The sequence below is a fragment of the Larus michahellis genome, chromosome 2 (genome assembly GCF_964199755.1).
Source record: "Larus michahellis chromosome 2, bLarMic1.1, whole genome shotgun sequence".
In the NCBI taxonomy this organism is placed as follows: Eukaryota; Metazoa; Chordata; class Aves; order Charadriiformes; family Laridae; genus Larus; species Larus michahellis.
In genome coordinates this window covers 119,698,234-119,721,704 of record NC_133897.1, presented here as the reverse complement: position 1 = coordinate 119,721,704, position 23,471 = coordinate 119,698,234, and the positions used below count along the sequence as shown (strand labels likewise).

The window sequence follows — 23,471 nt, the reverse complement described above, 5'->3', positions numbered from 1 at the left end:
TATCTACGCTAGGGGGGGATACCACTTTAATAATGCCTGTATAGCTGCAGCAGCACAACTTAAGCCAGATAGTTCTCTGCAACAAGAGAACATTAGTAAAGGTATCTGGCAACATCTCATTTTTACTACAGCTATGTTTGAGAAGGTTAATGGACAGAATAATCTTCAAGCCCTCTACAGATTTTTCTCCCTGACTATTTACAATCTGTTATGGCTCAGAACCAGGGGAAATCAGTTCTGCAGCTATGTGTATATTCTCACAAACCTTTTTTCTTCCCCCTAAGTTTTTGAAGTCTGTAAGAGTCTCCAGCACAGTGCTGTTGCTCTGGGCTTCATGCAAAAGGGACATGTTGTCTCACAGGCTAATATACCAAGTGAACAAATTGTTTGGACATCTAGACCCTCTGTGGCACACCTATCTAAAAAGAAAACAAAGTGAACATTAAAAAGGCTGCTCAGCTTTCCTCATGCTTCTGATGCAATTTATTTCCAAAAAGCATCCAGCACAGGTTAGAAAAAAATCAAGCAGGCTTTACAGCCAAAGTCACTGTACTTTTCCACCTGTTGGAACAGACAAAAAACCAAATGCAACCACTTCATCAACAACCTGCACTTAAAGATAAGAGACAACTCCAGAGAGTCCTCCCTAAAATTCCACTTCACTAGCGAAAAGTGAATTGGCAACAAGCTGTACTACATTTCTTTCCAGACTCGAGCTGCAAGCATTTCTCCTCAAACAAGGCCAGCACCGAATCTTGTAGCACCTTAGAGAAGTGCTCCTGAAGTCAGCTTCCATTTGGCACTCAGTCCTGTCCCAGCTGCTCAGTTACAGACCAGACCTAACTGGCGTGTATCAACACATCCCTAAGGTATTTCAGAAAAAAGCAATCAGGGGGCAAGATGTTTTAAAGGATGGGTAACACTACAAAGCCAGCTAACTTTGACCATGACAACGTCTAATCAATGTTTCTGAAGTTGCCGTATTTCTTTGTTAATATAGCATGTAACAGGGAAAGAGGACCTTGTCAAGGATTATAGGGTATGGAAACTGCCCAGAAAGCCTACATGATACCAGTACCTGCCAGCAAGCCACAGGAGAAACATGCAACAGCTCTGCTGTGATGGGTCAGGGTCTTACCCAAGCTGATGAACCCAATTTAACTCCTGTGGAACTGCCTCGAGGTCTGGGCACCCCATGTAGCAGCTCTCCACATCATGGGATGGCTTAGTAACTTGGGCCGAGCACTTCTGCAAGCGCAGGAGGACAGTGCTGCGCCTGAGCTAATAAATCCTTGGGGGACCCAAAGGGGTAGAAGCATTCGCAAGTGCTGCAAGGCCACTCCTTGGCTCATCTCGTCTGCATGAGCAAGTCCAGGGCTGTCAGGGCTCATTGGCCCTTGATGAAATCTAGCTGTACCAGACGTAGGCTAGGTCTGCATGGAGCCACTGAGGTTCACCTGCGCTGTTTTGGGCCCCACACACACACAGCCAGAGGGGTTCATCAGCCAGGGCCCTGCAGAAGGCAACTACACTACTTCTGAGGTCAAACTTGCCCTGGCAGTTAGTAGAGCTCTGCTGAGAGTCCACGCAACCCATAGGAAACCTCTGCCAGTCACACTGCACTCACAGCCCAGTCCCTCTGCAGCCAGGGCTGCACTGCATGCAGGAAAGCCCATACTCTGAGCTGTTTGTTTTTCTCGTTCTTGCATGGGCTTTTACGAAGCCTCCAGGGAATTAAACGGGAGAATAAATAAGTGACCAATATGAAAATTTTATATCAAGCCCTGCAGAGATGACTGTGGTCTTCTAGACTCACGGCAAACTTGGTAACAAAGCATTTAAAGCCACTGTAACAAAAACATTCACCCCACACTTGAACAGATTAACACCAGCCATCTAAAATAATATCAACATTATTTCACGCGTTGTTACATGTGCTGTCAAATACTAAGGAAGGAAAAACTCCAGAAAACCTCTGTGCCAGCTTTACCACTAAACTATGCTTCCTTGATTCTCCACCATGCCTATAACAAATGCCACGGAAAAGTACAGATCTAGCAAGCCTAAGAATATACTGTGTACATTGCAATTAAGTCAATGTAACCAAGTTTTCCATGTTTTCACTGGGATTTAATGCCTGCTGTACAACAAAGGTGTTCATTTTTATTTTGTTCATATTATTCTATCATATGATAGAAAAGTGTTAAGAGAGCATTTTTTAATTTGTGATTATTAGCTTGAATGGAGGTAGAGTTGTCCTGGGTTACTTCTCCTAAGCTGCAGCAGTCCTGTCAGACCCTTTCTGCAGAAAGGGGTGGGGAATTTTTCTGCCTCCAGTTAAACACAAACCAGTAGACAGACGAATACTAGCTTGACGTAGATTCTGTAAGCTTAAATACTGCATGAGCTGTGCACAGCCACTGTTGTCAGCCTTCTGTATTAGAACTCAGAATAGCTATAGTTTTGATGAAAAAATAAGAGGTCACCTTTGTATAGCTGCTCTACTGTAGATGCACCAGTGTCCAAAACATTAGTCTCCACTAACGACTAGAGGGTAATTACTCTCCTATTTAAGAACACAGCATAAATTACTCCTCCCTCCCCCCAAAAATTGTCTTTCTGAGAGCAACAGTCAAACAGGGCTAGGTTAAACACCATTTTCTCAACTGAATGCTCTGCCTTTCTCCTTTCCTTTTCTGGTCCTCCTCTCTCCCCTCACTGAATACCACAGTCAGACACTTACCTTGAGAAAAGGAACTAAATACGGTTGCGGAGACGACTTGAGCTCTATGTATAGCTTTTTTGTAAATTCTTCTGGTTCAATTTTTGCTTCCTAAGAGGAAAGTATAATTACAATAGTAAATTATAACTATAAATCTACGTGGCTTTTTTTCCAGGTGTATCAAAAATTCATGGAAATTTACATTATCATGGAATTGCTCAATGTCAATACTCAAATTTTTCTTCCTCTTACAATTTCAAACAGCAGGTTTTAGGACAGAATGACCTTGTAATTTAGATACAGTATTATAAAATTAAATTACTTTCTTAAACTCCAGGCAGGTAACACACTTAAGGATACTTGTTCAAACACCTCACTGAAGTGAGCTGATAGAAACAAGTTTATAAGTAGCACTGAGTAGTGATGAGTACCTCATTGTTACGCAGAAATATTTAAAATCCATCCCAAGTACTTTTATTCTGTAAAGGTTGTTTATCTGCATAAAGATGAATTTAAAGACACTGGAGACAAAAGACAACTTAGTAGTTTTTGTAAGACAATTCTAGCCTAATGCATACATAGCATAAGAAAGCAGAACACTTAACATCGCCTTTCAAAAGCTGGAGAAACTGAGCATCCCTTCTGCATACGGCTTTGGTAACAGTCCTCTGGCTTGCAGCATACAGTCTCCTTTCTCAATGCTCTGTCCCAACACAAACACCTGACTCAAGGGCTTGGGAGGGTTAGGAAGCTGCAGCAGACTTCTGAGATGCCCCCCTCACTCGCTACTTCAGTGCCACCACGACAGGGCTAAGGCGGTGGATAGCCCCAGACGCTGCTGCCCTTTCTCACCCTCTCAAGTGAGACCCTGCCACAGAGTCACCAAGAACATTACCTCCTATAAGAAGGTACACACACAGAAGGAGAAGGGACCCCCAGCACCAATCTCTGTCTCCACAGAGAAATTACTCCTCTCGCCCATATTCTCCTCCAGAACAACCATTACAAGGAGCTACATGACCAGAGCAGGGGTTCTAAGGCCTATATATCCACAAACAAACGTAACTTACAGCAGCTCTCCTATTTAGTCATTTGATCCACTGCCTGTTAAGTCTCACTGAGCTGTGGATACAGGTCACAGAGGTCTCACTGATACAGATGCAGGCATTTGGTACACTACATCTCAGTACATACACTGCGCTTGACACCCACTTCATGAGATGCTGCCTTAAGGACCATTTTACTTCACAGCTGTCATTTACTCATTTCCCTCATACACATGAAACAATTTATTTCACATTTAAATCTTATACATGTACTGAATGGCAGAAGAACAGCATTTTTAAAATACTACAAAAAGCAAACAAGTGCACAGTTAATGATGTATTAATGTTGGGCAACAACTGTTCTTAAAAAAAAATAATAAAGAGTACTGTAAGCACAAGAAGGAACAATTCTAGCATTTTCCTATAGAAGCAAGGTATATAGTCCAGCAGGGACACAGAGACAGAGGAATCGAATTTTTGCAAGGCTACATCCTCCAACAATCTGCTCTCTTAAATTAGACCTCTGTCTACACCACGCTTTTCTAGACTGAGAAGTCCTTTGGTACCACTAGCAAAGCCATCCCCCTCCATCAGCCCACAGCCTTCTGCTACAGCGGAACAACAAAACAGCAGCAGCGGTCAAATGCCAAGACAAGAAGTGGCAGGAGAAATCGTTACCAAGAAAACCCAGCTGTGCTGGGGTACAGCACAAAACAGCATACGGAAGCCACCTGCGAGGAGAGAGAGAGGTTGGCAGCCACAACGTTATTTTCTCCATCCCATTGTCTAAAGACATAGATAATGTCATGCTTGTTCCACTGGAACTTCACTGTCAACCTGTAAGTCAGTTCTGCCTTGGAGTAAAGCAGTGGCATGGACTTAGTGCTGCACTACAACCTCCACAGTAATACCCTTGCCACTGAGGGCTCAAAACTACACTAACATGAAAAAAAAAAAAAGCAGCTCAGACCCAGAAGCTGTGTTATCACTATCAGCTCCTCCTGCTGTCAGTTACCTTGTGCACAAGCTGAAACAGGAATGTTGGGGGGAAAAATACAACATGGGATACAGATAAAATAAGAGTTATAATGTAAGACTTGAAAAAGGTCAGACGTACTCTGCCACAAATCAAACTTTTCAGCTGTTTAAAAAAAAAAAAAAAAGAGACAAGGAACAAAACTATGATTAAGTCAATGTCAAAAATGATGCAGACTTTGCTTAAAAAAAAGTCTCACCAATAGATTTTGCACCAGATTCTTCACATTCTGCCCCATCTCAGGGGCTTGAGGTCCGCTAGATGCCAGTTTTATTAATGTAGCAAGAAAATTCTTGCATTTCTTCACATTCTCTAGCATCTCCTAGCGTGGAAATAAAGAGAGGACTGTTAGATGTTGCATTGGCTCTCCAACCTCTGATGAATATAGAGAATGTTAATTTTTAATTAAAAACTTTTTTTTTTCCTTACTGTAGAAGCGCTGGTCTGTGCTACTGTTGTGCCCTCTGCTTTCACAGAGACTGCCTTTTGGGAGATAGCTTGTGCAGGTGGTCCTGTAACTGGAAGTTTTACAGGTGTTCCAGTACTCGAAGGCTTTACAGCAGTAACTGTAGTAACACTAGCTGTTGCAGCTGCTGGCTGAAAAGAAAAATTAACACTTTTTAACCAAAGACTAACGTGACAAACATACTGTATTCTGCTAGCGTATAAGGTAGCACCCTCCCTCCACAGTACTATTTAAAACATAAACAATTTTTATTTTGTTTTTAAAGTTTGGATTCCTTTGCTTTGAGAGGCTTTATTTAATACAGGAAGTGACAGAACCTCCACAGCCATAATTCTGATTTTAAACCAAGGGCAGGGGGAAGAAATGACAAAGGCTCACCCAGACTGAAGCACTGCTTGAAACTTCAAGTGAAGAGAGAAAGGTAAAACTGTCTTGAAGAAACCAATAGATTAACCTTGCCAGGCTCCTACAGTCTAAGACTAATGAATTTTGGACAATGCTAAGCCAGGTGATAGTACTCTGAAGATAAATATGACCTTAAGTGATTATTTATCTTCCTTTCTTCCCCTGCAGCTCCTCTCCTGATTGCAATATTCCCTTACTCTTCCTATCACACACGCGCTAGGCAAAAAACGTCGTGTCCACTTTGGAAGGATGCATGTGCCAGCAGAAGCAGCCAGCTGAGCAAACGCAACTAACAAGTTCTTCCTGCTTTTTCCTTGTGGGCAGCAATTTGAATATCTCTCTCCTCTGCTCAGACATAAAACTTCACAAAATTCAGTTATTTTAAGACCTCTTTTGAAAATCTCATTAGAATTTACCACCAGATTCAGCAGCTCCAGCAACAGGAGATTAGTGAAAGTTTAGAAAAAGGAAGAACACAATTACCTCTCTCCTTTGCAAACCAGGCTAAATAGTAGTTTCCAGAGGAAAATCTACTCAACTGAAGTATTTCTACTTCAGCTTTAAAAGAAAAACAAACAAACAACCCTACACTGAAAAAAAACACAATGCAGTTCTGATACAACAGAATACAATATGACTACAAGACTTTGCCTCTACAAAAACCACTACTATCGATTTCTCAACTTGAAAACTAAAAAGCCAGACTGAACCTGCAAGATACAGAAATAAGCAAAAGTTTCAGGTTAGCATTTGAAACCTCAAGCTAGGTGTCATTTTTCCTCTAAACCTCTCAAGGGAAAGGGAAAGTCTGGTTTTGTAGATCAAATTCTGGGTTCAGATCTGTGCAACACAATTGCTTTCAATGACTCTTAACACACTTAAACACCACAGTTTATTCCAGTAATCACAAATTAATACTTGCTAATTGCATTAATGATAACACAGTAGCACAAGAGCCCAACTTACCCTATCATGGATAAAATAAAAACTAGTCAGAGGTGGACAGACATAATGGAGAATATCAAAGGGCTTTTAAGTCTTTCAGGATAGGGAAAATTAGCGAGTAAACTTTTAAAGCTAAAGCAAACCACTCACACTTTTGTAGCTTATTTATAAGTTATTTTTTCCCTGGGTGCCCCCCCCCTCCCCAAAGCTGCTGCCAGCTTGACATGAAAGAAGCAGGCAGCTACCAGAAAGCTTTCCAGCTTAGGCTCCCAGTGCTGGTAACACTTTAATAGCTCTCTGCAGGATCTTTGCCACCACCGCTGCCTCTTCCAAGGATGAGGCTCAACAGCTCTAAGACCACAGGGAGGCAAACTGGGCACAAGAATCCCACAAACAGATGGACGGGAGGAAGACGGAAGGGGACAGAGTACAGATCTGTCAAGCTGCAATGCCCTGGGCTTTTAAAAGCCGAAAACACAAGGTTCACAGGAGCTGATCTCTTGCAAATTCCAGTGTGTTTACACATCAAGACCAGAACGGCGTTTTAGCAGCTGAGGGAGGGAACAACAGGAGGTCTGCTGGACCCTTTTCCCAGGAAGATGAATATATGGGAATTAACTTCTGTCGTCTGCCCTCAACCTTTTTCACTACTGACAATTCTCATTCTCACTTCGAGCAACTGAGAAACAGTCACCACAAAAAATGGCACTAATCCTGCATATTTTGCAGTCATTTCAAGAGAAGTAGTGCTCTGCATCTAAATGAAAGTGCCCCAGCATGATGCTAATTAGATACTTTGCGGCTTCCTTACCCCATCTGGGAAGAAGGTAAAAAATAAGTGTGCAGGTATTTTGTCTAAACTCAGAGCTTAAACATTCAGGAATGACAACAAATGGAAATATTTTTTGTAGATGAGGAGAATAATCCTGGAGTTCCGTAGATAGTCGTGTTCCAAGTTTGCACAGGACAGAAGATAGACAACCAAGCCAAGGATTATTTCCTCTCCACTATCTCCCACTTTTTGTGATGACATCATACTTCTACACCAACACTCCTCTTCTGTGACCTCAAAAAAACCTGTCAAGACTAACAATTACAAGTTCTTCTATGACTGATGAAGGAAATGGCTGCCAAGGGAGTCAGACCCAAGGGCTCTTCCATTCTTTTCCCAGACAGTTCCTGCAACCTTACACACGGACTTCCTTGTCAGCACTCTTCCCTTGTCCACCCCAGGGTGAAGAATGAAGTGGACCTGTGATGGCAGGATGTATCCACATTACACTTATTTACTCTTTATCGTATTACACTACTTATTTTTCTGAGAGTCATCTTTCCTGTTGTTTAAATCCAACATTAGAAGTGTTCAAGATTATACAACTAAAAAAATATGGCTTACAAAAAATACTCCATGTCTACCTCTTTAAATATCTTAGACGAACACAAGTTAAACCGACTACATCAAAACTGAACTAAGAAAGTACAAAAGAACCGAGTCAAAGGCAGATGTAAGTTAAAAAAAGAAGTTAATAGCATGATGAATCTCAATGTTTATCCACATGAGAGTGTGAGGATGCAGGCAGCTTCATCCATCAGATGGAAGAAATCTTTACCTTTGTCTCTTGTAGTGCAAGGATAGTACACTAGATGACTAGTGCTTTTATATTCTAAAGATCTCTATGCAGAGATCACAAGCGTGTGGTTTGCAAGCTAGTATTCCAAAATAAAAGTGGGTAAGGAATACTTGCTACTGTTTATCTTAGACACCAAGCATATGTTGTTTCCACTCTAAGCAAAATATAAAGTGTATTAAGAGAGGCCTCTGGGTTTTCCCCTTTAGCCCCAACATTACCCATCTGCAGTAAGAAGGAGGGGAGAAAAGATCACAGACAGAGCTGTGAGTAGTTTTCAGTTGCTGATACAGAAGAACAGCAGGAGGACAAGTTTTTAAGTCAAACTGTTAGTTACCGCTGTCAGTGAACATATCCTCCAATCCTTCAAACACCCTCAAGGTCAAGAACATACATCCGGTGTGGGTTTTTTTAATGACTGATCCTGCTCACTTACTGAGTGTTTGGTCAACCACAACAGCTCAGTCTCCTTCAAGCTCTTGCTCACAAAAGAAGAGGTATGTACAAGCCAGACTTCTTCCCGATTTCTCCTCCAGGTTACAAGGAGAACAGAATATTTTAGCGGCAGAAAGAAGCAGTTTTCTTTTCATCACACATACTTATCCAGAACTCTGGTCCCCAAGACACAGGAAAAACCTGTATCTAGGAGAAGTCTCATACTCTACCGGTAGCAAAAGCCTCTTCAGAAGAGTCCTACAACATTTTTCTCTGGAAAAAAGAAATGAGACCTAGGAAATAAGACAAAAAACACTACCTAAAAATAATGAGGCATTTCCAACCACTGTATATTTGCAGTCATATCTGTGGAACCTATCTGCCAAATTCGATTAGAGAACAGAGGTCTTCAAGTATGACCTTCCTCCAGCTTTTAATGAGGGGAAAAAAATGCAGACATGAAAGACAGCTTGACTGGTGCAAACAGCTCATTTTCCCCTCAGCATCATCACAGGTATACTTTTTTTTCCTTAAGGAATCAGGGAACCCAAACAGGAGAAAGCATTAGGATGTCTCCATCTCCCAGAAAAGCTTCAGCTAGAGCCTGAAGAAGCTGTGTCATAGGGTACAAAAGCAGTGGAAATGGCTCTCTGAACTATTTATTTTATCCATTGTTCATGCTCTTTCTACTGCAGTGAGAGAAGATGATCTGACACACGCTGGCAGAAGCATAATTAAATTATGCACTTAAAAAAAGACATTCAGGAAAGAATTTATCATGAGGACAAAAGTTACCAGCTAAGTGAAAACCAGATTAGAGTTCGAAATAACAAGAACGCATCCATATTTTCTTCAGTTCTCTCTGTCACTTATTCTTATTCCAGCTCACTCTAAGCTTGCCACCTACCTGTATTACAGCAGGTGGCTGAACAGTAGAAGCCACAGCATTTGTTGTTTGAGATAATGGTTTCACAGAAGTAGCTGCTACTTTCTTTAGTAACTGGGTGCCAGAATTCTTTAAAAAAAAAAAAAAATAAATATTTAAACACATGCGGAGAACAGCTGTCAGACAAGTCAATGACAAAACAGACACTGAAGTTAGAACCTGCTCTTGTTCAATATAAACCAAGACACCAACTCTTACAGTAACAATAGAGGTATCATTCACATAGCCCATACAGTTTAAACACTGTTCAACAAAGTTGAACACTCAAGAAAAGATTCAGAGACATTTAGACACATCCCATATCACAACAAAATGGTTAAAGGATGAGCATGTTGACAAGACCTATGCAGATTGCTACCTTTTTTGTACCTGTTCTTACTCTCGCATGCAGACATTACAAGAGATGGAGGTAAAAAGTCAGCAGAGCTCATGAAAGAAGGAACATCCCAGCGACACAGGAAAGGTCTTCAGCTTCACTCAGCTTCAGAGAAGAATCCCACCATCACAAGGTGTCAGTTACTAGCAGTCACCATTCAGGTAGGGGGGTTGTTTTTTTTTTGTTTTGTTTTTTCTTAAAACCCTTTACATCATCATCATAGAGGAATTTCTTAATTTGAACTATACGATATGTAATGACCAACAGCTGTTTCAAACTGAGAAAGCAAAGCACAGTGATGTTTACGTGCAAACCCAAACCCCATCACGCTGTTCAGAAAGCATTCAAATGCTTATTTAACCCTCCACAAGTTATTTGGAGGGTTACATACTACGTGACATACAGCTACATCAAATTAAAGCTATGAGAGAAGTTACCTGTACAGCACGTATTGTGATTGCAGGTGTGCTGGTCAGTACGGATGGTCTCACGCTTGTGTTATTTTGTGGCTCACTCGGAGCTCGAGCTATTGCTTGCTGAGATACTAGCATTAGTTGGCCATTACTGCTTCTGATAAGAACAGTTCCTGTTGGAGAAAAACATCCAGACTGTTAGAAATTTAGCAATATTATGGCTTTTCTATGCTTCTGTGGAAGAAATAACTAGAACACATTGATAAGATAGTGTAATATTTAGTTTCTTACTCCAAGAAGCAGCTGCCAAGAAACGTAAGAGCTAAGTGTACATCAGCTTTACTCTGCACAGCCACATCAAAACACCACGTGCATACAAGATGCAAAATGGCAAAGCCGTTCATCATTTGAGTTAAAAAGCTATTTTGGACACTAAAAAGATGGACACCACACACACTCTGAGATTACTTTAACAGTAACTTCTTTAAGCAGTTCTTCAACCCACAAAATTCATCACCACTATCAGACTTGGCTGCCTCTGTACATTTTCACTTTCTGAACATTTAGGCACATGCTTACAGGTGAATTAATATATGGCTTAAAGAAAATATGCAATGGGAACTGAAGCCTGATTAATACCAGTTCACCTGCCTATATGAAGACCATCCCCCTGGGTCAAGAGGGCAGTGGTCTCTGCTGAGCCCACTCGGCAGCCCCAATGAAAGCCAAGACCACTCAGACATTTGAAGCTGTCCCTCCCTCAAGGGTCTGTCCAAAAGCATTAAAATGCATGGTTTTAGTGAAAGCAACTTACAGCCAAATAGGGATATTCCAATGGAGAGGGTAAAAAAAAAAAAAGAAAAAAAGAAAAAGAAAAAAATACTCTTCTGCCTTGTTTTTTTTGTTTTCCTTTCAAACCTCCGGCTATGTCAGCCCAGCAGGATTCATCTCCTACTACCTTTCTCCTACCCCATCAGCAGTAACGACAAACAATTAAACAGTTAACAAACAATGAGTATATTTACTAAAGCTTTCAAATGAAAATCAGCCTAAGGAGAATCCGGCAGATGCCACAACACAGTCCCATCTTCGCTGCATTTGGAAACCACTCAGCTACCAATGCCGCCTCTGCCTCCTCCTTCTCCCCATCCCCCTAAGGGCTAGGCTCTGGAAAATCCACGTGTTTCATCAGGGTCACAAAAATCCACGTGTTTCATCAGGGTCACAAATACAAAATGCCAGCTGGATCCCTGGTCTCAACGGCTTCAGATCCTTCAAGGGAGCTACAGAGCACCCTACCTTTGCTGGTGCCTCACCTCCTATACCTTCAACAGCAGCTGCTGTAGAGTCCACCACTAAAACCACCATTTTCCAACACCTCCCTTAAGAAAGGCCCTTCGCATAAAAGAAAGGGGGAAGGTACAGGAGAATGCCAGATACCTAACTAAGAGTACCTCACAATTTTTTTGAGGACTGCATTAAACTTTGAATAAAGTTATCCAATACCTGAAGAATCCCATATCTTCCAATACACACTTACGATCTTTCCTAGCATAAAACAAGGCTGCATCAATGGAATAGTCTTTTTACCATCTGGTTAGTCTGGAAGCTGTAAAAATATTGCTCTAGAACACAGTTTAAAACACTGCTTCTGTCTGAATTTAAATGAATACAACAGGGAGAGCCACAAGCTCTGTGTGTTGGGTTTAAAGAAGAAAAAAAAAAAAAAAAGATCAAGCCATAACCACATGCTTAGAAACAGCTTTACATCCTTCACATCTAAAAGCATAGAGGATATTGCAAGACAACACAAAACTTGGTATAAAATTCTTTAACGTCAACATATTGCCATTTACATAGCACACACAAACTGAGACTGCAAGAGTGGCATCTGGAGCGATGCTCTCCTTTCCCAAGCAGCCTTTACTGGATGGGGCAGATGCACAAGACAGTTCCATATGCAGAAAAACACTGTTACTCCATCTGACAACTCAGCTTTCTCCTCCTCCACTGAAGCCTTGACTATAATTACATTTAGGTACAGATGGATCTTTTAATTTAATCAATGAATAGCCGGAATCATACAAAACCTATCCGATTTCTATTTTTCTTTTCATGACATCTTATTTAGACAGTGATTCACAGCATATGATTTATCACCAGTCAAAAAAGGGCATTTTTTCCCTTATTCGCATCACATCCTTATGCAGATCCTAGAGGAAGAGCAAAATCTGATGACACCACACATTTTGATAGCAATAGCATTTGTCTCTGCTCTAGGTCTACATTCAGGGTAGCAGAAGTGTTGCTACTAGACGTTTTAAGCTTTTCTTTTCTAAGTTTGCTTAAAAATGCCATTGCTAGCTCTGCTCTTTGAAAAGGCACACGTAAATTTATCATTGAATTCCTTTAGAGATTTGGAACGCATTAAGTCTTTTGTTTTCATGTATTTGGATATTTTGTCACTACTCATTACATTTGTTCTTTAAGGCAAACTGTCAGAAGCACAATTTCTACTTCTCTGAATCATAGGCTGCATACTAGAAACAGCATTGTTACCAGTCAATTCGATTACAGGGTTGGGGTTTTTTTGCACTACTGTTCTGAAGTTTCAGTTAGCATTTGCCAGAGATGGAGATGCTACTTGAATGGAGATGCTACTTGAAGAGCATCCCATCCTCAAGTCACTTGAATAGGGAGTTTCCAGCAGACTCCACTTGACAGGAAATTAACTCAAGAGACAGAAAACTAGCAAGCTTATGCAAATACAATACAGTCCATATGCAAATACATGAACAACTTAAAAAAAAAGTAAACAAAAAACAACCACCACAAATATTAATAAGTCCCAGTAGCCCCTTCACATTCTACCACAACTGCAATGATCCCCGACAGCACTATACCCTGAAATATAAATCAACTTTCCTCCTAGTGACAGGATTAGTCAATACAAGGACATCCATGCTTCATCAAAACACTGTAAGATAACTTTAGACTTATTCTTGGTGAGAGCATCTACACAAGAAGTCACCTAAGGCCACTTGTCATGGTATAACCCCAGCTGGCAACTAAGCACCACGCAGCCACTTGCTCACTCTCCCCTGGTGGGACGGGGGAGAGAATCCAAAGAGTAAATGTGAGAAAACACTCATGGGTTGAGATAGAGGCATGTCGTGGTTTTGGTCGGATTGGCCAATCAGAACGACAGATGGCCTTTCCAACCCCCCGCACGCCAAGAAAGGAGAGGAAGAGATAAGGAGATTTACGAGTTCAGAAAAAGAACTAAACTACTTTAATGAAAATAATAATAAATAAGAAATTAGTAAATAATAATAGAATAATAAAAATTAAAGAAAAAAGTATACAATGTATACAAAACCGTATCCAGCTCCCAGGATGACGATCGCATCACCAGCAGACACAGGGAAAGTCCCAGACTGGAGTCAGCAACGGACAGGAGCTGAATTCCAGAACTAGAGTGAGGAATGCTCAGATCAGGATCAAAGACAGACGAACAGACAGGGTCCTCCTCAGACATCGGCCATTGAAGAGCGAGCGAGCCAGAGCAGCCTTGCCCCTTTGATCCCTCAGCTTTTATACTGAGTGTGATGCAGATGGGGTGGAATACCCTGTTGGTCAGTTTTGGGTCACCTGTCCCGTCTGCTCCTCCCTGCAGGTGGGACCCCTCTGCGCTTCTCCGCTTCCAACCCTCTAATGGGGCAAACAGCGAAGTTAGCTGACCTTGGTTGTTATAGCAATAAGTCTAAGCAAGAGCCTCTGTGCGTACCATTCCTCAGTATAACCAGGTCTTATCACTCTGAGAGTGAACAGTTTCTGAACAACGTGCTGTTAGTTTCAGACTTTAGTCAGTTAGAAGAGGCACAGCTAAAAAGTAAAATTACAAATCAGAAAATTGGTTCCATTTTACCTCAAACCAGGACAAGGCAGTTTAACAGGTAGAGCAAAAGCTGTACACACAAGCAAAGCAAAACTAAACAAGGAATTCATTCACCACTTCCCATCAGCAGGCAGGTGTTCGGCCACCTCCAGGAAAGCGGGGCTCTATCACACGTAACGCTTACTTGGGAAGACAAATGCCATCATGCTGGAAGTCCCCCCCTTCCTTCTTCTTTCCCCAGCTTTATATACTGAGCATGATGTCATCTGGCATGGAATATCCCTTTGGTAAATTGGGGTCAGCTGTCCTGGCTGTGTCCCCTCCCAAATTCTTGTGCACCCCCAGCCTGCTCGCTGATGGGGAGGTGTGAGAAGCAGAAAAGGCCTTGGCACTGTGTAAGCACTGCTCAGCAATAACAAAAACATCTCTGTATTATCAACGCCCTTTCCATCACAAATCCAAAAACACAGCCTCATACTAGCTACTATGAAGAAAATTAACTCTGCCCCAGCCAAAACCGGCACACCACTCCCGTGCTCATAGCCTTGATTGGAAAATATGACTAAGATGATGCCTGTTTACTTCCATATAAGTTACAGTAAGAACCTGTTCCACTTGGAACAAACAATTTCCCTGTATTTGTTCCACTTGGCAGAATTTTTAATATGGTGGCAGCCTTCTCCTGGCAGTAGCTTTTTGCAGTGGCTAGCAAAATTAGAACTCCAAAACCAATATTATAGTAATCTACTAACTACTGCTTTTGTAGGTTTAATACTGTAAATGCCTGATGCTAGCACAAATAAAGCTGAAGGCAAATTTGAAAGGACTGTCATAGCTACAGATCCATACATCACTTCAAGCATGAAACACAGTTTTGGGCAGTTACAGCCTAACTTCACGAAGTGACAGTAAACTGACACGTGGACTTTCTGAAAAAGTCTGAAAGCTGCTGAGAAGGGCATTTATTTTTCACTTCTGGTTGCCACAATTTACTTATAATTTTTCACAACTTAAAAATACCCCCAATCTTTTGATAATTCCTTTCTGCCTTGAAACAAATGCAACAACCCAACACTGAAGTCAACAGTGCAGGCTCCAACAGGAGGGACAAGAGGTTTCTTCTGGTGTAAGAAAAGGTTCCAAAGCACTCAAACCCAACGTCTGAAGTCTCATACACCAGGTACAGCTGCACGTGAGTGAAATGAGGGAACAGCAGGTGATGGTAACCTTGAGGTTCTCAATAGAAAGGTCACGTAAACAGACTGTGCAGCTACCAAGATGCTACTATCAGAAATGAAGAAAAGATAAGTGGAAGAATCCGCATTCTTGACTTGGGGAGGGGGGTAAAAAAAGACAGTATTTCTTATCAAGAGCTGTTTTTACATTCACTGGAAGGCAATTCTTGCTAAACTAAACCTTGAAACAGATCAGGTCTTGCAGTCATTGCAACTCCACACGAAAATGGGGGGGAGGGCGGGAACGGAACCTCTCAACAGTTGAAACGGTGAAGTTTCAGCTAACACCGCTCAGCACAGCATTTAAAAAACAGAAAAGACATCTTCAATGTCTGGCCTTAAGTTAGTTAAGTAGTTACAGTTGGTGCTGAACAGCAATCAGCCATCTTCATAACACCAAAGGTTCCCTCTTTTGGGCAGCACTTCCAAGAAAGCACCACTTACAGGATACATGGTTTGATAGTTTTACTGAAGTTGTTTCAGAGAACAGGAAAGACTTTCTCACCACTCATGCACTTTGATAGTAAGAGTAAGGTACAATCCCTTTGGGGCTACAAGACACTTCCTATTTTCAGATGACGAGCAGAAAACTAAAGTGACCAGTTACCAGCAGGGATTAGTTCTTGCGTGCTTTGCTGGAGGACTCAGGTGTCTCTTGCAGGTTACCAAACAGCCCTTTTTACAATGAATTGAGACTTCTGTCTCTAGATATTCTGCCTGTTCTGCCAAAAACATCCTTTGGAAAGTTACTTCTTTTTCTTGACTGCCAGAGAAAGCAGTTAAAATAAAATCCAATATTTCAGCCCTTTGTTCCCTGCAGACCTTCCTTCGGCTGCAATCCTGCAGGAAAGCTGGAAAGGAAGGAACCAACAACTGGAACCCAGCTTGGCTCCCTCTAAAGCTACGCAGAAAGAGCCAAGCTATAGCTTCTCACCTTGAAAAGGTCTCCCTAAGATCTATAACCCTTTCTCTCCAGTGACCTGCCTTCTCCTGGAACAGGGGCTCCAAGAACCATGCCTCCAGAAAGAGCACCCAGCAGCCTCCACACAGAACAGCCTCTACCTAGGCACACCACTAGTGCATGCCATGGAAAACCAGAGGCCTTCTATTAAAATTCCATTTGCTGCTCAAACTTGAGATACCGCCACTGTAAATTTTTGCTGCCCCAGCACCACCAGCCAAGGAAATCCAGCTTTTTCTGAACTTGGTTATAATGCACTTCAAATTTTCTATGCTGTAGCATCTAACCCAGGAACCAAGAAACACAGGTTAGCAGGAGGAGCAGCTTCCAGATACCTCTTCATTGTAACTACTGACAGAGAACCAAAAACTCACCAGAGACATGAACAAGATGCTGTGGGATCATGGTAGAGATCTGTTTATGCCCCTGTACATCAGGCCACCTGCATGGGCTTCACTGTATTTCAGGGAACAGTGTTAAGGAAACCACGCTGTTGTTAATGTAAAGCAGTGCTGCCAACTGAAGCTCAGGGTTTCGTCCAGCAGCACTGAACGCCAACACATGCTAAAGGCATCCCACCACAAGGGCAACTTCCACCATTAAATTTCTACCACATAAGACAAGCCTGAGGCCATTTCTGAAGGCGGACATCCAGAAGGACTTTCTTGAGATGAACCAGCCAGCAGCTGTGTTCCAGTGGAGATACTCCACATGCTGTTACATCTGAAGCTGAAGTTGTCAAGTTAAGCCACCACTTCGATCACATGGTTTCCACCACAACTGCTCAACAAAACAGCTCTTTGGAACTGCTGGCTGGGGAGCAACATGGGGAAATGAAAAGAAGTTTCCTGCTCCTAAAATAAAGTACAAGCAAGAACCAACTGCATTAGACCCAACTCAAAAGCTGCTTTCAAAGAAGGGTAAATTTAGTTTATTTCAAAAAAAGGGATGCCTGCATGAGGTATGTCACTTTAACACCAATTAAAAATACAGGGCTAAGTGAGACTTTCAGGTCCCAAATCAATAAGCGAACAGTTTTAACAACAACGTTTTAAAACAACAGTAATGTTTAAGTGCTCTCTGTTCCTAAACAAATCAGATTCTTTCTCTGAACTACTCAAAACAAAGGGATAGCTTTTAAGGCACTTACAAGGTAAGACCACGTTATAAAGGGGGATGCTTTAGTAGGAAACTGAATGGCAGCTAGAAAGGAATCTTGGTTTTAAGTTTCTGAGCCTGACTATTCACGATGACTCGAAATTCAGAAAATAAAGGGTCAAATACTACTAATCCATGCAACAGCTTTGAAAATACTTTTTCCTCTCCAAAAGCATCCTTTAAAAAAAATATACTTTTTTCTTCTTCAACCCCATTTATTGAGTCCCACACAACAGGTCACTTAAAAGTTCCAAAACCACATTACAGGACTGAATAAGACAGGCAGAAAATGAACATTAGAGACATTGACTGTTTAGGCAGTGATCATATCCAGATGTGTTATGTTGTAGAGTGGCTGTAAAAGACTAAAGAGGCAGAAAACATTAATGAAATACTGTGAAAAACATGATAGATAAGCTCGATAATGAAGTGACTCAACTTTTACATGATTTAAATATTTTGGGGCTGTATGTTTTCACATGAAGTATGAACTGTACAACATGGAGGAGAAATACTTATTTCCCATGCCCCTCACTTGATACTTGCGTTTTCCTGGATGTCTACTGCAGATTTCTGTACTGAAGATGAAGAAGCAAAGACAACAGTCCAGTCTGGAGGCAACAGCTAGCTGTGCTTCTCACTGTCTTAGGAATGAAGACAGAATGAAGATCTGGCAACCATCCGAGGTTACCTTGCCACAGGCTCCCAGTGATGAGTTCTAACTTCTATTCTTAAATCAAATACAATTGACTTTGGACAACTGATCTTCTGGGAAGCCACAAAGACTGGCTTTTCTTGAGAAAACATCTCTGATTGCTCTTAGATTTCCCAGACAAGCAGGACAGAGGGCTCATCTACACCACATGGGTCATGTTGGGTTGTTCAGCTTGTACACTACATCCACAAAGTATTTTACTCCATACGACAAATCATTCCAGCCTTCAGAAGTCAATTTTAGTTGATGGAAGAGGAATTCAGCAATGATCAACCCATAATCAACACTGTTATGGCAGCAACCAGAGCTACTCACCAGGTGCCCAGGCCCTTAACCAAGATATTCCGTTCACATTTCATTTCACTAACTAAATAATTACACATCCCAGAAATCACCCTCTGCGCCCTTTCCCTCTGTTCCAGGGAAGTTTCTATACCAACAGGTCTTTGTAGCTATGGCTCGGGACCAGTGACTAGCATGTAGATACTGCAGTGTCACAATGAGATGCACAATTTTGAGTTCCAATGAAAGGCACTTCATTTTCCCCACAGACATGTAATTCATTAATTTCTATGTCAAGAGAAAAGTTCAAAGGGCATAATCCCAATATGCTTTCATGCTACAAAAGAACACGGGCTAAATAAAATACAATAAAATGTTATACCCACAAATGTTTTATAAAAAGAAGCTGATTGCACCTTTGCCAGCTGCACAAATGTCCCACTGCAGATTCTTGTAGGCTCTGGCCTACAACTTTTAAGGTTGCACCAACCTCAGATGTCTGACCGCATCTCACCTTTTCAAAACCAGGGGCTAGCCTCACTCACAGGCATCTCTGTCCAGTTGATAACACTGTTTCACTAGCATTACCATTTCCCAGATTGCCTGGGCTGCTGTGAGCAGCTTTTTAAACCACCACGCACCCACCACTCTGTCACATCAACAGCTCAAGAGGCATACAGCCCCAGCAAAGGTTGCTGCCTCCAGTAACTCCAGCCTTTCTCTAGCAACGTTCTGTGCTAACTGTGGGCACCAGCTCCTGAGACATACAGTACAGGCACAGCCTTTCCATGCAGAGGGAGCCAGGAAAGGGATGAAGATATCTCATCTAGGCAGGATGAAGCAGAGACTGATAACCTGTTGTTTCAAATGGTCTGGAATAATGGACACCATGTATCTTTCCGAAGAGTCACAGAATGGTCAGGGTTAGAAGGGACCTCTGGAGATCATCTAGTCCAACCCCCCTGCCGAAGCAGGGTCACCTACAGCAGGTTGCACAGGAACACATCCAGGTGGGTTTTGAATGTCTCCAGAGATGGAGACTCCACCACCGCTCTGGGCAGCCTGTTCTAGTGCTCTGCCACCCTCAAAGTAAGGAAGTTCCTCCTCATGTTTAAGTGGAACTTCCTATGCTCAAATTTGTGCCCATTACCTCTTGTCCTGTCCCTGGGCACCACTGAAAAGAGCCTGGCCCCATCCTCCTGACACCCACCCTTTAAGTATTTATAAGCATTGATAAGATCCCCCCTCCGTCGTCTTTTTTCCAGACTGAAGAGACCCAAATCCCTCAGCCTTTCTTCATGAGAGAAGTGTTTCAGTCCCCTAATCATCTTGGTAGCCCTTTGCTGCCTAGTCTAAATAATGTTCCCTCTCCCTCCCTTCCTTCAGGAACTAGGCACAAAGTGCTAAAAATGCAAAAATATGAAGCCGAGTTTCACACACTGTGTAATCAGTAAGTCTTAGCCAAGCTGTCGGAGGCTAGCTGCTCATCAATGCAGTTTGGTGCCCAGATGGGTATCACTATTTAACAGACTAGCAACTGGGCCCCCATAGTGCTGATGCCTTTTCACAGAATACAGGCCCACGTTTTAGAGCTAAGAGTCCTCCTCGACTGCACGCACAGTTGAGCTTCATTACTTGAGAATACACTTAGATCCATGCAATTTACAGTTCTAGTAGAACTCTCATGCAAAAATATAACCATCCCAGTTGCAAGGTAGTATACATTTTACTTACAGCAAACAACAGCTGTCTATACCAACCATCTAAAAAAAAAAATCCGGACGTCGCATTGATTCTTGGAGGGGCTATAAACAACTGACAGGTCATAGATGTTTTTTAGGCATTGTTCCAAGATGGCACTACTGTTTCTATTCAAATTCTAAGTGTATTTATTGCACTTGAATCCCAAGCGTTTTTGTTTTTATTGTGGGTAGGCATACGGGATTCCCAGCCAATGCTGCATTCCACAAGCAGAGTCTTATTTGATATCGCGAGAACATCTAGCTCTTGTCCTCGGGCCATGTCTTTCAGCATTGGGATCATTTCCAACCAGCATTTCCCCATCTCATCTTTGTGGTTTGCAACTTTGCTGCTTGAGGCTTGATTGCTCTCCTGTCCGAGTAATCAGACAGTTCCAGGATAGTCTACAGATAAGATGATCTGACTTCTTCTTGAGTTCTCCAGGACACAAGTTACTTCATGAAGGAGCTTCAAGTATTTGCAGAGGACTCAGCTGATGGCAGTGAAATAGTACCTCAAAGGAGCCAAAGTGACACTTCCCTATTTTCAAGACAAAGACAATTCCTACTGCACTGGAAAAGGCACTGAATCCATACACGACACCCTCTTCTAGTTTGCTGTGTACTCCTAGCATTCACTGAAGTTAAATTCTTTAAATAGCAAGTTAGATGCTCAGCACATTGCAGTCATATATATAGAGAGCAGAGCTTTCTAAGGACCAGAAGGTATGCCAGTACCCTGCACTTACCATTTCTAGAACACTGTGAGCTATTAAACTGTTACAGAGAAATCTGAAATTTACAGAGTGTTGAAGTATAAATCTTAATTTTAAACCAAGAGATGCTATAAGCATTAACTGGTGTCTTGGTAGACTTCTAGTAAAAGACAAGATCAGTCCCCATTAAACCTCTGTCTCATTTCAATAAGAGGAGAACCAACTCGATTAATCCAGATTAATTTTGCAATGGGACACTTGTTTCCTTGGTGTTCACATGGGGACCAGCAGGAGGTTGAATTCCTCTAAAAGTACACATTCACTACTCTGTTGGATGGATTTTCACTTATTTCAGAAGGGCAAGCAAGGGCTTAACGCTGAATTTTAACACTGATTACCACCCTGCTCTAGGTGGGATTGAGCAAAGAAAAATTCTTGTAGAAGACAGCAAAACCTTCATGGAAGTATTACCTTCTGTCTACACAGATACTGTGGAAACTGTCACCAAAACCGTGTGATATTTGTCAAGTGGCTAGTACACAAGCCATATATAAAGGTGTTCTGAACACACTTGCCCCCTTCAACACACACCATTGGCTACCCCAAGCAGACTGCCCAGTAATACACCACCAAGCAGTCATCTGGGCCTGGCTTCGAACTAGATGGCGACTGCACTTGGGAAGCCGCAAGTGAAAGTCTTTAGGTGTTGTGCCAACCAGGGCATGCTGTTTCACCCACCTGTTAACCTAGCCTGACATCCACACAAAGACCTTTGATTTCCCAGGCCACTCCTAGGAAGGCAACTGGAAGCGTGCACTAGAAGAGGTCTGCAAACACGAGCTATGAAAACCAAGTGCCACCATAATATCTGACTGTTCTTAGTTCACCAAATCACCCCAGTAAGATCACTGAGCTTCACGAGTTCTCCAGCCTTAACACGCTCTAGATTTGCTTGTTGGCAACAAGAATATTCCACCTGCTGCCATTTTTTACATGGCTTCAGTTGTGATCAGAGACATTCCACCTCATTCCAGCATCTTTTTTCCACTTCAAGACACTAGTGGAAAAGATCCAGTAGTGGACTTCATTCTAAAGGTGACCCAGATGGCAGAACAGACCTTAAACCTGACAATTTGAATAGCAAGTCACTTAGAAATGTCTATTGTCATCTTTTCCACTTTGCAAATTATACCCATTTTTCTTCTGAAATTATCACAGTTTTCAGAGAAGTAGCTTCATGGAAAAAGAATTCCAAAAAAAGTACTTGGCTTTGGGTTTTTGTTTAAGTGGTTAGAGCAGTACAAATTATTCATCTTTGATAGTTTTCAGAAGCTTTGCAACTTACAGCAAAACTGTAACATACAATCCTACCCACTAAGCACAGGCATGACAAATACTTGGTTCTCTAAGATAACTTGAAAAAAATCTAGTGTTACAGACTACTCAAAATAACAACTCATGAGCTTACCTACTTTTTCAGCATCTTTGGGAAAAGAATACTGAAATATAATTAGTATTTCTTCCAGCTGTCACTTGTTTGTGTATGATGCTATTTTTACTGCTACAAACTGAGAGGTCTTTTAAATACTGCAGAAGCAACAGAAGCCACGCTCACATTCTCTCTCTTTAAGGATAAAAACACAAGTTTACTATTCACCAATCTGTAGCTGTAATTCTTTGCAATACACTCCAATTGACTGTAAAATCTCAACAGCATTTAACATTAATTTTACTGAGCATCATATTTCAGTGCTTCAGTATTCAGAAGGCATCTGTTTTGTTTGTGAAAACCATAAATCTAGAAGTTAGCTTTATATCTTCTGCCAAGGTTTAAATCATAATCCCCACAGGGCTGTGCATTTAATGATATGAAGGCATTGTTTTGCTAGACACATTCAGTCCTGAAAGCAAAATCAAGTCTTACAGAGCAGCTGAAATGTCTACTGCTTACAGCAGAAGACATTTACTCACTATTTTTAAAGTTTGACTTAGCTCCTCAAGTCTGCCAAAGCTTTGCTGACCCCTCCTCAGAAAAAGTTGACTGGTATCGCCCACTGTGAAGAGAGAAGTTTGCAAATATATCCTGATAAACCCCCTAAAAAGAGGACACTATTGGGATATAAAAGGTTGCAACCATGTATTAATTAGCCCCAACTAGTTGTCCTACAGCACTAGGATTATGCTCAGACTTCATGAGATTATCAGCATCCAGAAACTGCAGACTTTGAAGGAGTCTAGATTTTTTGTCTTGTTGAAACAAGGAATCTTTGGATAGACTCCTCCAACCGTAACAAAATATAAACTAAGTAGTATTTTAAAATGAGCACTTTCTCCTATTCCAAAGTGAAG

At 41.7% G+C, this 23,471-nt stretch overlaps 1 protein-coding gene across 2 annotated transcripts in view; it reads right to left on the bottom strand.

The window, feature by feature from the left end:
* Window positions 1–23,471, bottom strand: part of TAF4B (TATA-box binding protein associated factor 4b) — a 75,499-nt gene that overhangs the window by 47,081 nt on the left and 4,947 nt on the right. For both annotated transcript variants that reach the window (XM_074576878.1, XM_074576877.1), the window contains exons 2-6: window positions 10,443–10,591; window positions 9,591–9,698; window positions 5,234–5,401; window positions 5,004–5,126; window positions 2,744–2,833 (exon numbers count right to left, since the gene is read on the bottom strand). In XM_074576878.1, coding sequence (XP_074432979.1) covers window positions 2,744–2,833; window positions 5,004–5,126; window positions 5,234–5,401; window positions 9,591–9,698; window positions 10,443–10,591 — 638 coding nt within the window. The remainder of the gene's footprint in view (window positions 1–2,743; window positions 2,834–5,003; window positions 5,127–5,233; window positions 5,402–9,590; window positions 9,699–10,442; window positions 10,592–23,471) is intronic.